Source organism: Ambystoma mexicanum, chromosome 2p (assembly GCF_040938575.1).
Source record: "Ambystoma mexicanum isolate Mex_15411 chromosome 2p, UKY_AmexF1_1, whole genome shotgun sequence".
In the NCBI taxonomy this organism is placed as follows: Eukaryota; Metazoa; Chordata; class Amphibia; order Caudata; family Ambystomatidae; genus Ambystoma; species Ambystoma mexicanum.
In genome coordinates this window covers 1,004,355,888-1,004,372,168 of record NC_090923.1, presented here as the reverse complement: position 1 = coordinate 1,004,372,168, position 16,281 = coordinate 1,004,355,888, and the positions used below count along the sequence as shown (strand labels likewise).

Sequence of the window (16,281 nt, the reverse complement as noted above, 5' to 3'; positions counted from 1 at the left end):
TGTTGATGGGGCTCAGGCTTGGTCAGTCCTACTTCTTGGGAGTCCGGAGGATCTTCCAAAAGCTCTAGGCCAGCTTAAAAGCAACGCACACAATCTGGGGATCCTCTCCCTGGCTATACGGTTTCCAGCAGTGAAATTTCAACCAGCTCCGAAATGGATGTCCAGGTAGCTTACTTTGGAGTTGATTGGTCCACCAACTCAAGGGGAGAAGTCGTCCTTGCAGGGGGTTCTCTGTCAATGCGAACTTGGCATTTTGGCACTGCAGCAGGGCTTCACCGGGCAAACCAACGGTCCAGGAGTTGGAGCAGGCGTCCTCTTCAAGTTCTTCTTCAGTTCCTTCGTCCAGTGGTCGACTCTGCCTTCCAAGCAAATGGATTCACCTTTGATTCAGTTCGCTGCCATTCATTCCAGCCTAGCTGTCAATCACCCAGCTGGGTGGCTGACCTTGCCGGACAGTCAGCCAGCCAATCGCCACAGAATTCAAAAACTGTATAGTTATTTTCCCACAACAGGCCCTCCTTTGCCTTTGACAGTTCACATTCCTCTGATTCAAATATGGTATTCATTTTTCTACACTAGACATATTGTAGTCTGGTCAGGTTTCTTCTTTATCCAAAATATTTCGAAGCTCTTTTGATGCTTTTAAAAGCGATATTTCAGGTTCATTAGAAGTAATTTGTGATATTGGAAAATGTAACGCTCACCTGAAACTCTGCGGGAACCTTCTGAAACTCCAACTGACTTCTACCTTCCTGGGAACTAGACACTGAATTTCTGTGAAGAAAATAACAATTTTCCCTTCCTTAGTTCTCTCTTGTAAAACAGAAGGTCAAAACTGGTAATATGGGAGCCAGCAAATATCTCACCTTGGTATTTAATTAGTTGAGCTCTCCATCCTGTTCTATACAGGGGCGCAAGTTCTGAAGATGGGACACTGGATAACAGTTTCTTTTGAAGGGGACTAAATGGCACTAAAACAATGAAATAAACCCTATGCTATTTGAACCTAAAAGGGGCCAATAAGCTGAGGTGTAATGCAAATGTAGAATTACAGAAAAAACTACCTCACTACACTACGGGACGGAAATAGGAAAACACCTTATCACTGAGCGTAATATGAATCTTAGCGTGACCAAAAATATCTGACTAGAAAATCAGCTTCCAAGACAAAACTCCACAGGAAAGGGCGCGAACCCGCTAAAAACAACGGAATATCCTGACAGTGCGTGAGGAATTCAAATAACATTCATACACAATTTCAATGTATCTGATAAGGCAACAAAAACGGAGCAAATGCATTTGCATATATTAGGTGTACTTGCGTGAGAGAAAACTGCTACGAACTGAGAGATGAGGAGACCGCTATGACAGGACTTCAACTATGGACTGTGACTGAGCCGGGAACGGCAGCAACTGGAAAACACAGGAAGGGAGCTGATAACTAATTAAAGTTACTCAAGGAATGAATGGAATTATCTGTGGACAAGGTATATTGAGCGGTGACAGGGAACAGAGGTACGCAGCAAGCGTTCAGTCTGAACTCAGACAAACGACGCGAAGCGTGAGCCTCCTGAGGGGCGGGGCTTAAATAGCTGGCACATGAAAACAACTAGACCCGCTAACTAACTGACCAGAGGCGCCACCTAGCGGCCATTAAAGAAACTCAACCAACCATTAATATGGGGAGTTAGAATCAATAACTAGCTAGGGCAAATAAATTCCCTATGAACCTGCAACTCTTAGGACAAGTATGGGAAAATAAACTAACCTGTGGTCATGACAGAAAATTGGTCTCTTGAACAAAATAATCTCGAGCTTTGATGAGGTTAATTGGGAAAGATATCGATCTGCATTGAATTCAGTTACTGTCTCTAAATAATGTTTGTTGGGTAAGGGACCTTGCAGAGTAGCAATGGTCTTTGATAAACTTCTATGAGTATTCAATGGTATTTTAACTCAAATTCTTTACACTGCACATATGCATCTTTCATGATGATATTTGGTGATCATTTTGATTGCTGCAATGCTGCAATATCAAATGTACCCAATTCATTGTCATTTGACATCATGCATCCCTGGTTTGTGCTGTAGTGTGTTTTCCGTCTTTTTCTCTTAGGCCTCTATTGGAAATGTCACAGATAACTTCAGTGACTCCCAACGGCCCTCGAAAGTGTCTTCAAGTGTCCTTTGGCTGTTTGGCTGTGCCACTGGACCTTTACTCTTGCGGCCTGCAATCGGCATAAAACATACATTGCTGGACCGTCGGCGTGAGGAACTGCTCTGGACGTGGAACCACCCTGACTCGCCCACTGTGATGGACTCAATTTGTGTAAATATTCCAAGCACAGTCTTAATCTTTGTGACACTCTTTGTGTCTGTGTCTAGGATTGCATTGCGCTCTTACTAACGTTTGCTCAACCACTGAAGCTTTGCTTCTCTTTTTTCTTTTTAGTTCCGTTCCCAGCCCCGCTGACAGCCCCACCTTTTTTGCACTCCCATTGAACTACACCTCTTACTTTAACTCCGGGCACACGCACCAGAAGTGTCTGCAAGTGTCCTTTGGCTGTTCTGCGGGGCTGCGGGCAATGGGTGTTTTCAGTAGGTTTATTTGAGATTACTTATCCCATACTTAACTCAACTTCATTTGGGACAATTGTTCTTCTTGCTATTTCTGTTAAGAGAGAAATTGTTTGTTTCTTAATTGGAATACATTGTCAAACTCACGTGTTTTCTGTCTGCAGAACTTGTGAGTTTTCAAGGTGGTTCCATATGCCATATTTTTGCGGCGATATTGGGCCATGGAACCTGCGGGAGACACCTGTTACGCTCAACTGATATCCACGGGGACGCCACTCAGCCACGGCTGGAAGATTAGCACCCTCCAACCCTCTCCCTTGATAGTGTGTTGGACGTGGATAGCGCCTGCAATACAGGAGAACTGTATATAATGCTTAAATGTCTCTCTTGGATTGAGCCCCACCTCCCTCAGCCTCGAGTTCTAACCTTAAGTCTAGTCTCTCTCCTCATCTTAATATTAGGTATGGTGTGCTCTCTGTCCTGTGTCTCTGTGCAGGGGCGCGTTGGAGGTGTGGGCGTTCGGTGACCTAGTTGCTTTACTGGTGCATTGCCCCGTGTTCGGGTCCAGGCCTGCTGTGACTCCGATTTGCTTGTTGAGGTAGGTACTCTTATTTTACAGTCTTTTGTCTTCTCCTTTTCCTCTTTTGCCTTTTTGTTGTTATCAATGTCTCTAGTTTCTTTCCCTCAGATGAGTTGGAGAGTTTTGGCATTGCCATGCTGTATAGGATCAGAATCCCAGCAAGGTAAGTGAATGTGCGGTGCGCAGCGCTTTCTTGCCTTTTCTTTTGCTAAGCTGTGCCTGCGCCGCTTCCTTTGCAGGTCTTTACGTTGGTCCGAACCGCTCTGATGTTCTGAGATCAAGGAGAGACTACACCTGGTAAGTGGTTTTCAGTGTTCTTGCGTGGTCGTGAGTGAGCACTCACTAACAATGTCTCTCTTTGTCTTTTTCAGGTTGCTGCAGAGTTCTGAAGATGGATGCAGCGTTGTGATGAAGAATCCCTGGATCACGTGTATTCAGGTGAGTAGCTGGTGGTAGTTTGAAGATGGAAGATACAAGACCAAATCCAGGCTGCTACTTACAGGTAAGCGCTGAATAATGGTGGTCTTCTTCTTCTTCCAGATACAGGATTCAGCATGTGGCAGAATGCAAGAAACACTGGCGATCAGAACTGGACACAGTGAGTGTTACGCGGCTAACTGCAGAATAACGCGATGCATGTGCTGCTGTTTGGGTGTGGCTTATATAGCCCAGCTAAAGTAGTTCCAGGTAAAGTAGGCCCAGGCCCGGCCACACTCGAAACGCTAGACCACATAGCTCATTTCTTTGGAACTGAGCTATGTGAGTGCCTCCATGTTAACTGAAGTCCCAATTCAAATGTTCTCCTTCACATAACAGTTTGAGCCTGGTGCCAAGAGAGTCCCTGATGGTGTTTTGTGGAAGCCTATAACCTGGCCCCAGCCGAAAGACTGGTTTGGCCATGATGAACAGGGGTATGAATCATGACCGCATTCCCCCCCCCCCCCCAAGACACCTCGCGCGGTAGTTCTTCTGCCTGGCCCTGGTTTGGTTGGATGATTTTGATGGAAATGTTTTACCAAGCGTGGTGTGTGGATGTTCTCACTTGGTTCCCATGTTCTGTCCTGAGGACCATATCATTTCCAATCTACTAAATAATATAGTTTAGATCTAGTGTATTTTGAATCGAGGATGTCTTTAACTTCAAACTCTGGTTCTCTGTCTATCTGTACTGGTTTTGGTGGTATTGTGTCTCGAGTTCCAGGTTGCACAGGTTTTAGGAGTGATACATGGAATACAGGATGGATCATCATGTTTGGTGGCAGGGTTAGTTTAACAGCTACTGGGTTTATTATAGACTCAATTGTGAAAGTCCTAGATATCGTGGACGAAAGGTCCGGGTTCCTTTTATTGGCACATGTTTTGACGCGAACCAGACTTCGTCTCCAACTCTGTAATCATGAGACTTTCTGCGATGTTGATCAGAGAATTTCTTTTGTCTTTCTTTAGCTTGAAGTAAATGTCCAGTTGCCTCTTTGAAGGCTTGAGTAATGGTTGTATGTAAGGTTTTCACCGCTGGCATCTCCAGAGCCTTAGGAGCATCTAATTCAGAGGTGCGTGGATGCCTACCATATAGGGTATAGAAAGGAGTTTGACCCGTGTTCGTATGCAGGGAATTATTATAGGCATATTCTGCTATCCATAGTAAATCCTTCCAACCTTCTTCAACTTGGTGGAACATACAACGTAGGTATTGTTCGAATGTCTGGTTTGTCCTTTCCGTTTGGCCATCCGTTTGGGGATGATGGCTGGTGGATAATCTAATATCGATTTGGGCCATTGAACAGCACTTCTTCCAGAAGCTAGATACAAATTGACTACCTCGATCTGAAATCAAGACAGAAGGAAAACCGTGTATTCGTACTATATGTTCCAGAAACACCTTCGCCAGACTGGATGCATTTGGAAGACCTTTAAATGGAATGATGTGTGCCATCTTAGAAAATAAATCTACACCCACTAGGATGGTGTTGAATCCTTGACTGGGAGGTAAATCTGTGATGAAATCGAGAAAGTGTATGCCAAGGTGCGGGTGGAATTTCCAAGGGTTGTAGGAGACCAGCTGTTTTTTTCTTTTGAGATTTATTTTGTGCGCACACGCCACAGAGAACACATTGGTGTTCTCTATTACACTTTTGTTACTTCCAAAACCTCTGCATGTTATGCTCCTTTCCTTCTGAATAACCTTTACCACAAGGGCAGCCTTCTTGCCAGCTCCCCACTTCATCAACCAAACACTGACAATGATGAGGTCTTATTCTGAACCTTCCTTTGCTTTGGTAATGTGGGTTTATACCAGCTTCTGTTGTGCACTTATATGGGCAATAAGCTTTACAAACTCTGGGACTTTCATTTGCCGACTTCTGACTTTACCAATGTTTGTTGGATTAATATTGCCTTGCTTTAACTTTCTTTTGGCTTGTTAATTGATGTTCACGAGTCTATTGTAAATAATGCTGCAAGTTTGGCTTGTATTGTTTACTTTCAAAATAAAAAAATTTAAACAGAAAAAAAAAAAACTTTCTTTTGGCTTGGGTAATGGTATTTTGCATTGGGTTCTGAAAATATTGCCCCATCTCGTTGCTGGGTTTTAAATAAATGTGCATGCTTAAAGTTAGTCAATTGATTTGACATAATAATGTTTTTCCTGATTCCTTCCAGTTAAATTGCCTCCTTTGTGTTTTCTTTTCTATGCGATTGAATTCTGACGTCAAAGTACCTTGTCTGATAGCTGTCATAGAGCACTCCGGTGTCACAATAGGTTGGTGATCTCACCAGCCATGGTGTGCACATCCGTTTCCCTCGCTGCTGCCAGGTCTTCTGCCTCAGCTGCTCCTCGCGGTCTGGCAATCTTCTGCTTCCAGTCTGCCGCTGTCTGTGCCACTTGCGCACAGAGCTTCCACTGCTCCAAAGGCTCTCCGGTGATCGCCTGCCACGAGACAGCCTTGTTAAGGGTGAAGCTGCTTAAACTTTTGCTTCCTGCTGCGCAGCCTCTGCAGTCCATGGGACAAGCTTCCTTCTCCGACACTTTCCACTGCGTGACCTCTGCAATTAAGACTTCTGGAAGTGAAGACCATCTCAGGACCAGCTTCTGCTAGACACTCAACAGTGATCCTGGCGTCTTCTCTCTCTCTCCTCCAGTTTCTGCTTCTGCTGTAACGTGGAGAGTTTGCAACTCCTCCACCTCCGACTACTGCTCTGCTCCTTCTTTCTCATGACCTGCACCTGACTGGGCCTTTTAAGCCTCTGTCTCCCTCAGGTGTGAGTCATTCCCATTAGTTTGTGTCGCTGCACCCACCCTTTGGAACTCACTACCCCTGGCCATTAGGAATGAATCTTCCTATTCATCTTTCAAGAGACTTCTTAAAACATGGCTTTTTGACAAATATGAGTAGCACACCAGCTGGGCTGCTCCAGTTCTATCCCACTACACCGAAACTCTGGGTGCACGACCATCAACCAGACTTTAACCTTTGGCCTTCGACTTGCCACTAACATGCTCTTACCATTTGTTTACTGTTTCGTCTGACATTACTTTCTGGTACAAACACTGTGATACTGCTGGGTCTGGGCATTTGCAGTTTTGTTCCTCTACATCCCTCTTCTTCGTCCCCGTACCTTGGGGATCATGGGACTTGGAGTCCATAATGCAAAAGTCAGTCGTTATGCTAATTTCTTTTCCTAATTATGTTCCTTAAGGGAATATCACAAGGGTAATTGGAAAGACTTGGCTATACAGAGAAATACATTTTTTACAGTCTAAATTGGTATTGTTTCCAGACTTTACTATTCTTTTGGGTTCTAGAGGAGCATCCAATTTTATGAGTCTCCCTGTTTTCAAGAGTTTTCATTTCTTCCAATACCCAAGGGTCTATGAATGTTTTCACCCACATTAAGATGTTCAACTTGGTAAGTAAAAAGCTCTCTCTGACAACAAGCCTTTACAGACTGTGGTATCATTGACATTTCTTCCCTGGAGGAGGATAAATACTCTCTCATCCAACAGACTCCTCTTATTTCCCTAGGCACTTTTTCCTTCCAGGTGATCCTCCTGCAAAACACCACCCTCAGGGTCAGGATCAGAAAGAGGCTGCCTTTCCCTTGCCACCTGGAAGGATACTTTAGGTAAGGTATTTGTGAGGGCTCTGCAGCATTCATCACAGTACTCCATGAAGTATGAACAATGATTTTACAACACATTAAAACTGAAGATCATCAGTAGGCAGCTACATTCTTTTATTTGCCAGGACTTAGTTATATTCAACAATTGATATGCTTCGTAAATACAGCAGCCTGCCTGTGTGCTAACGTACCACTGACGATAAAAATGGAACACTTTTCCAAACCATAAGATGTAAAACTACTTAGTGTCTTGCATGTGTTAAACTCGCAAATTTGTACTGCTTATTTTTTATTTTGTTTTGCAAATAAAATGCAGATAACACTGCTGAGTTCATATTGCAATGGCGCAAACAATTGTAAGTGACAGTGATTTGTCAGGACTGTGTGCTGCTTCCATTATGAAATATAACAGAGCAGTGTCTAAAGTGCTCAGCTTACATAGAATAGGTGACAGAGTAAGTTGTGAATACATATGTACCTTCACTGATGGGCGTTGTAGGTTCTCCTGATTCTCAAGACTAACTGTTTTGTTTATGGAAATTGAAGTGTAGGAGTTGGACTGCACATCACCTTTGAAACATTTGAATTGATGAAATACAGGGTAATGTATAGGAACTAAGCTGCATGCTCATTGTAGCCCTTCATTTTTTATGTTTCTGGTAGACTTAGTGTAATGTGATATATTGTAATTAATTTGTTTGAACATAAACACAATACAATTGTGAGCATTTATGTGGTACCCTACACCTCTGGAAGTCTGCAGGTCTAGGTGCTGAAAAGAAAATATGTTAATGAGGTGTCATAGGCTATCATGATGTCCTCAAACTGTAATGAGGTACAGGATATAACATTTGTCTGAAAGTGAAAGATCAGTGGCTTGTTGTCTGGTTGCAGAAGCTGCCTTTTCACAGTCAATAATCGGAAAGAAGATTAAAATGCTGAACCAGCCAGGTCTTGTTTTACAGCAAGATCTTCCCATATGCCTATATAAATACTTGTTTTCCCTTGATACTTTGTAATCAATTTTGTCAACCTGGAAATCATTTGACAGCGGTTATGGGAAATCATGGACTAGATAAAAAGTAACCACTTTATTATACAGCCATAGACTACTCTCACTGTGTCTTAAAAGAACATGTATTTTTTTTTTTTTTATTCTGCAAAATTACATTCGTGAATAGCTTGGATTGTAACTGTATTCACTTTCACATATCTACCGTTGAGAAGCAAGGACTGGTGTATATGACTTGGTATCCAGAGCATCTTTTCTCAATGCAATATCTGTGTGTTTGAGATATGTCTGTAGGTTCTGTCATAGATTTCATATGACACAATAGGCTCCTTAGAGGATGACCTTGCTTACGCTTGCCAAGGAGCAGCAAAGTTTTCACAATAACTCAGCATCTGCATCACATACCTACTACTTAATAGCCATATGCTAATCGGACAGATTGTTGCAATATTGAATATTCCTGTGAGATGTGGAATTTTCTTTAACATCTAATATGCTATCATATCTAGTTTATGATGTTATGTTGCTTCTTATTTCCCAACTGGGAGGCTGTCCTAACAGTCTTTTCTTCCTTATGGCAGTTAACAAACGTTTGGATGAATGGGTAACGCAAGACCGGCTGGACCTGAAAAAAATTCAGTTTCCAAAAAAGGAAGTAAAGACCCCCACAAAAAATGGTCTTTCTGGTTCACGACCTAACTCGCCTGAGCGTGAAGTGGTAAGAATAATTTCTGCCTTTCCCTTGTGGGCACTTGGTTTGTGATGGTTTCTCAGGCAGATGTACATATCAGTAAATGCAGTACACTGCACAGTATTAATGATGAACATTTCTGTATCTGCTGGGATATGTTAACTGCCATATCGACGAGCAAGTTGTACTTGTACATGACAGCATCCTTTAAGTGCCTTTTGAGGTTTTCTCATTTTTAAGTTCTACAACTGCCTCTATAGTAATTTACACAGAAATCTTAACAGGGTTGGTGAGAAACTGTGTGTTGATGCAAAATCTTCATATGTTCTCCTTCACTGAAAAGGGTCTTGATGAGCTGGCCTGCTACTGAGGGATAGAATAAATGCACAGTGGAGATCCAAGGCAGAAATGTGGTAAATTGTACTATCCATCTGGCAAAGCATCCATTTACAATTACTAGGAAGCCCTTTCAGGATTAACTGCACATTTAATAGCATTGAAATTGTGTAAACCAGAAATGAATTACTGTATCATAGTCTGTTTGTAGACACGGAGTTGAAGAAAATGTGCCTCAGCCATAACTTTTTTTTTTTAATTGAAAAAATAGACAAAATCTGAGAGGCTATCGAATCAACCTCCCACATCATTAGCGCCCCTCTGCATGCAGGCATGCACACTGCCCCTCTGGACGAATTCTCTCTGCTCACCCCAAGATCTCCTAAAAATGATTGCTTCACTCAAACCCAGTTGTTGCTCTGATGATCACCCAGCCTCTGTTATTAAACAGTTGACGAGCCCGCGCTCAACATGCTCCTCAGCATCATTAATACCTCCCTGACAGAAGGGTCATTCCTGACACCCTCAAAATTGGTCTCATACGGGACAAACCATAGATCCAGAACACTTGGCTATTTACTGGCCCATTATGAACCTCTCGTTTATTGTCAAAATCTTCCATAAAGTAGTTGCTACACAACTACTCACCAGAATCGAACAACTACACCTCTTAAATTACTATCAGTCAGGGTTCTGCCCCAAGTGTAGCATTGAGACAACCACCATGCAGGTGGTAGATGATGCCCTCCAAGTCATGGATAAGGGGACTTGTGCCTCCTCATCCTCCTTGACCTCTCGGCTGCATTCAACCCCATTGACGACTGCATCTTCCTCTGCCTCAATCAATTATTTGATCTTTATTTTTGGACACATGCAATCAGTTGTAGAGTTATACAATGAATGTGGATAAAATCACAGCATTAAAACAAAATAACAATGGTCCAATCACACTCCAAAGTGCATAGTGTCATAAAAATATAAATACCAGTACAAAAATCATGTGATGGAAGAATGTCTTTCCTAAATCGATCAGATAGTCTTCGTAGCCGCCTAGCAAAACATGTTAAGCAATATAGTCACAGTTATCCATTAAATATACATAACATCACACAGTTGAAACACAATACAGTAGTCCAATCTCGCTCCAAAGTGCATAGTATCCTGTAAATGATAATGCATAATTCATATGATAGGAAAATATCCCTATGATCAAGTAGTCTTCGTGTTGCCGTTCATATATCATTAGAATTGATAGGGAATCAGGAATCTATTTTTTTACTGCATTCTTCGGAGCATGATGCCTTTGTGCCCAAGCTTTGTCTCTAAATACATCGCTACAGAGAAGACCAACAATTCCATACCCGATCCGTAGCAATACATCAAGGCTTCGGTAGTGTTCCTTATGTCTTGTTCCATTAAACTAGGTTTGAGATATCGTTTCCTAAGGTTCATGTAGGAAGGGCAAATAAACAAAGTGCAGATCACTCTCTACTGCAGTCTTGCAGGTGCTGCATTTATCTGAGAGCTGTTTGTCCCATTTATGCAGATGTTCCGCTAGTGGGAGTATTCCCAATCTAAATGTATTGTTTTTTGTCTTTAGTAGATCCAAATACCATTCAACGCTTGGTAGGAATTTCTTACTCCAGTACGTGTTTAAGGTGAGGGGTAGTTGTATATCTTAATAAACAATGTTTCCTCTCCCTCCTTGCCAACAGGATGGGATTCTCTGGCACTTTTCCTGAATTGGTTTACCTCCTAACTTTCAGGCAGACAGTCCAGATGAACTTGTTGGTTCTAACCGACTTCAGGTCCCCTGTCAAGTCCCCTGAGGCTCCATCCTCTCACCAATACTTCTTAACCTTTACGTGGAGCCTTTGGTCACTCTCCCCAAAGATCCCAATATATCCATCCACCAACATGCAGATGATACTCATTTGTACATGGGAGTAAAGCAGGACATAATTTGTCTCCGCGATTATCTGGCCATCATCCAATGCTGGATGTCGACTGCCTACCTCAAACTAAATCCATTGAAGACTGAATTCGTCCTCATCGGTCCGCCCACTAAACAATACTTGTCCAACAATTATATAAACCTAGAAAGATTTGATCCACAACTGACTCCTTAGGCTTCACCATTTTTACATATACATATACCCTGTGGGACTGCATATCAGTGGCAGCTCAACACATCCCAGAAGGAGAGGATGGGTTCCTATCCATAGTAAAGTCTGGCAAGGAGGCTTTGCGAGAATGCCTTCAAGCAGGCTTGGACACAGCTGACCGTATCAGTAGGTCCATGTCATCTAGCGCAGTGCTACGCAGATTTGCATGGCTAAGAAAGTCAGGTTTTACACCAGATATACAATCTAGACTTCTTAATATGCCATTTGACGCCTCGAGGTTGTTTGGCAGCAAAGCAGATGAAAGTTTAGAAAAGTTGCAGACCTCCAAGGCAGCGGCAAAATCACTTAGTGCCGCTATAAGACAACCTCAACAACGCCCCTACACAGGCTCATCTTCCTGGAGGGGTTGTCCCTTTCGTTTTTACTCCTTATTTGGAAGAGGAAGGGGACAGGCCAGTCAAAGAGGACAAAAGAGATTTCCTCGGGGGCAAGGAAGAGGTGCTAGATCTGCCCCAGCAGCGGCATCTCTACCTTCAGCCGCTGCTGCAGCTGCTGCAAAACCACTCTGAGGTTTTGATGCACAAGACCCCAGTGGGAGGCAGAATCTCACAGCATCTGCAGGAATGGCGGGGCATTACTTCAGATGCTTGGGCTCTGGAAACAGTATCCCAAGGTTACTGCCTTGCTTTTCAAAAGAAACCTCAGAATCACCCGCTGGGATACAACTCTGCCAAAAATCCAGTCCCGCTCCTGTTGTAAGAAGTTTTAACCCTGCTACAGAAAGGTGCAATAGAACATGTAGCTGTAGTGGAGAGGAACCCATCTTGGACTTGAGAGGCATGAACAAGTTCAAGATGGTTACTCTTTCTCAGATCCTTCTGGCTCTCCAACTTCAAGACTGGTTGGTATCATTGGACCTTCAGGATGCTTACTTTCATGTGCCAATCCATCTCAAGCACAGAAAGTACCCGAGGTCTGCATTGGCAATTCTCACTATCAGTTTCGAGTTCTGCCATTCGGGTTGACCTCCGCCCCAAGAGTTTTCACCAAGTTGATGCCGGTAGTGGCAGCGAGTCTCAGAAGAGCGGGGATTCACGTCTACCCCTATTTGGACGATTGGATGCTCAGGGCACGTTCTCCAGAACAAGCCCAGGATCATCTATCCAAGACTTGCCACTTCACAAACTAGGGTTTTCTTTGAATTTAAAAAAGTCAAACATGATGCCATCACAGAAGCTCCAGTTTATTGGAGCATTCTTGGATACTTGTTCGGGCAAAGCCTCGCCTCCCGAAGAGAGAGCTCACCACATTCTGCAGATGGTAATTAAATTCCAGAATGCCCAGTGTCTACCGATTTTCTCAGGTTGCTCGGCCTCATGGCATCCTGCATTTTTCTGGTGCCAGAAGCCAGGTTGAGAATGAGATCCCTTCATTGGGCCCTCAGGACTCAATGGTCCCAATTTTCAGGGGAAATGACAGACCTTTTACAAGTTCCAACCAGAGTAGTACAGGATCTACAATGGTGGGCTTGCAAGGAACATATCCTCAAGGGAGAATCGTTTTGGCAACCATGGCCGGAGATAACAGTAGTAACGGACACCTCACTCATGGCATGGGGAGCTCACACCAATGAATTGCCAATCAGCGGTCGTTTGTCTCCATCGGAGTCAAGACTAAACATCAACCTATTAGAGCTGAGGGCGATCAGACTAGCACTGAAGGCCTTTTTCCCTCTGTACGGGGAAAGAATGTCCTGATAATGACGGACAACACAGTGGCCATGTACTACCTCAACAACAGAGGAGGAGTAGGGTCACCACCACTGTGCAGAGAGGCAATGCAGCTCTGGTTCTGGGCGATACAAGAAGGGATCTCTCTGTCAGCCATTCACCTAGCAGGAGAGCAAAACACAGTGACAGACGCTCTGAGCAGGCAGAGCACATTCAGCCACGAGTGGGAACTAGCTCAGGAAGTCCTTCAAGAGATCTCGCCCTTAGGGGAACACCTCAAGTAGATCTGTTTGCGACCATTGTCAACAGGAAGTGCAAACTGTACTGCTCAAGGGAATTCCCCCCGAGAGGAGCTCTACGGGACGCATTCACAGTGGAGTGGGAGTTTCCTCTTCTGTTTGCGTTCCCTCCAGTCCCTGTGATCCCTCAGGTAATCAGGAGGTTGAGAAAGTTCAGGAAAACCATGATCCTAATTGCCCCGGATTGGGCCAGCAGAACGTGGTACCCAGACCTTCTCGACATTTCCATCTGCCCTCCAATACGTCTTCCAAAAAGACAGGATCTTCTCTTGCAAGAGGGAGGTCACGTTCTCCATCCAGAGGTCAACATACTCAACCTTCACGCATGGCTTCTGAGAGGTTGAGATACAAGGATTGGGACCTTCCGGATGACGTTATGGAGATTTTGCTTTCGACCAGAAGGCCAGCAACTAAATCTCTGTACCAGTGTCGTTGGAACAAGTTCTGTAACTGGTGTAGGGATAAGAATGTGGACCCTTTTCAATGTAATATTCCCACAGTATTATCTTTTCTGTTACATTTGGCTAATCTGGGGCTCCAGGTTAGTACGATAAAAGGATATTTAGCAGCGCTATCTATCTTCAAGCTCTCATCAGAAGAGGAATCTTACTTTAAAAAAACCTTTTTAATAACCCAATTTTTAAAAGGTTTAAGCAATGTATTTCCACCAATACCTTTTCAAGTTCCTGTGTGGGATTTAAACTTGGTACTAAAGTTTCTTACATGGGCACCTTTTGAGCCTTTACATTCCTGTCCATTAAGGCTTCTTACTCTGAAAACAATACTTCTAATTGCATTGACATCACCCCGCAGGGTAAGTGAGTTGCAGGCACTTTCTAGTGGACCTCCTCACACCACCTTTTTATAAAGATAAAGTTGTCCTTCGGGTCAAACCTTCCTTCTTGCCAAAGATCGTCTGACTTTCACCTGTCACAGAAAATACTACTACCTACTTTCTACCCTCCTCCTCACATAAGTAAGGAAGAGAAATCCAGTGTGGAAGCACGACCTTTATGTCCAGCCATAGGCAGATCATGGCACCAAGATATAGCTTGGTTCTGGAGATCTTGGGTGGGCAGGTAAAGCAAGTCGTCTTTGAATAGGTATTCCCCTTTAGAGGCTAGAGAGGGATCCTTTGGAAGAGATGCAGTCTTTTGGGCATTCAATACTTGTTGTAAATAAATATTGAAGGTTCCAATGAAACTCTCCCCGTTGAGTAGACATTCCTGTTCTGTGTAGTTCCCAGATTCTTCTCCGTAGCTGCGAGAGAGTGCATCAGCTAAGAGGTTTTCTTTACCAGGTAAGTATGTAAGTACGAAATCAAATTGGGAGAAGAAATAAGCCCAACGAGCATGACGAGAGTTTCTGCATTCCATTTGTTGGAGAATACTTAGGTTCCTGTGGTCAGTCCGAACTTGAAATGGGTACCTTGCTCCTTGCAACAGCTGACGCCACTCCTCACAAGCCTGTTTTAATTGCTAACAGTTCCTTTCCAATCACTGAATAGTTTCTTTCACTAGAGGTGAGTGTTCTGGAATAATAGGTGATGGGATGTTCGAGTTGGTCCTCCTTCCGTTGAAGCAGAGCTGCCCCAATGGCCCCTTGTGAAGCGCCAGCTTCTACGATAAAGGGCTGAGACTGGTCAGGCTGCCTGAGGATAGGTGCAGAGGTGAACGCTTGTTTGAGCTGGTTAAAGGTGGAATCAGCTTCGGTTGTCCACTGGAATTTCACCCCCTTCTTTAGCAAAGCCGTAATAGGTAAGACTATGTTGGAGAAGCCTGTGATGAATTTCCGATAGAAATTAGTCAGACCCAAGAACCTCTGAATGTCTTTGACTGAGTTGGGAACAGGCCAATTGTTAATGGATGCTGTCTTGTTGGGATCCATCTCGATGCGGTTTTCTGACAGAATAAAGCCCAAGTACGGAACTGTAGAAACCTTGAAAAGACATTTCTCAGGTTTGGCTAACAGGTGATGGTCTCGGAGTGTCTTGAGCACTTCCCTTACATATAGACGATGTTGTTCTAAGGTGTGCGAGTAAATCAAGATGTCCTCCGAGTAGACTACCGTGGATTTAAACAGAAGATCACTGAAGACTTTGTCCATGAATCTTTGGAACTGGGCTGACGCGTTGACTAACGCAAAGGGCATCACCTTGTACTCGAAATGACCTAAAGGAGTACGAAAGGCGGTCTTCCATTCGTCCCCTTGTTTGATTCGTAGGAGATGATAGGCATTGGGTATCTGTCTCGTATGGTTTGACTATTCAGGCCCCTAAAGTCAATACACGGTCTTAGCTCCTTGGTTCCCTTCTTTGGAATAAAGAACAGGGAGGCTCCAGCCGATGAAGTAGATTCTTGTATCAAGCCCTTCTGCAAATTACGTGCTAGGTAGTCCCTTAATGCTTCATTCTCAGGAAGGGATAAGGGATACATTCTCCCAAAAGGAACCACAGCATTGGGTACAAGATCGATCCCACAATCCTCGGCTCGATGTGCAGGAAGGGGTCTGGGTTGAGTGTCTGTAAAGATGTCGGTGAATTCTTGATAGGTCACAGGAATGGAGTTGATACTTCTTGCAGGCACTGCATCTCCCTGATGTGAATATTGTCCTTCTTCTTTCAAGCAGGACTGCACACAAAGGTCTGACCTGAATTCCACTATGTTAGTTACCCAGTCAATCCCTGGATTGTGCTTTCTTAACCAGGGTATTCCAAGTATCACTGGAAAGTGAGCTGCCTTTATCAAATCAAACACCAGGGTTTCCTGATGAGTCTTCCATCTTAACCACGACTTCTGTGGTTTCTTGTCG

General features: G+C 43.7%; 1 protein-coding gene across 2 annotated transcripts in view; it reads left to right on the top strand.

Moving 5' to 3' along the window:
- KAT5 (lysine acetyltransferase 5) overlaps positions 1 to 16,281 on the top strand; it is an 804,909-nt gene that overhangs the window by 129,576 nt on the left and 659,052 nt on the right. For both annotated transcript variants that reach the window (XM_069644821.1, XM_069644820.1), the window contains exon 4: positions 8,870 to 9,006. In XM_069644821.1, coding sequence (XP_069500922.1) covers positions 8,870 to 9,006 — 137 coding nt within the window. The remainder of the gene's footprint in view (positions 1 to 8,869; positions 9,007 to 16,281) is intronic.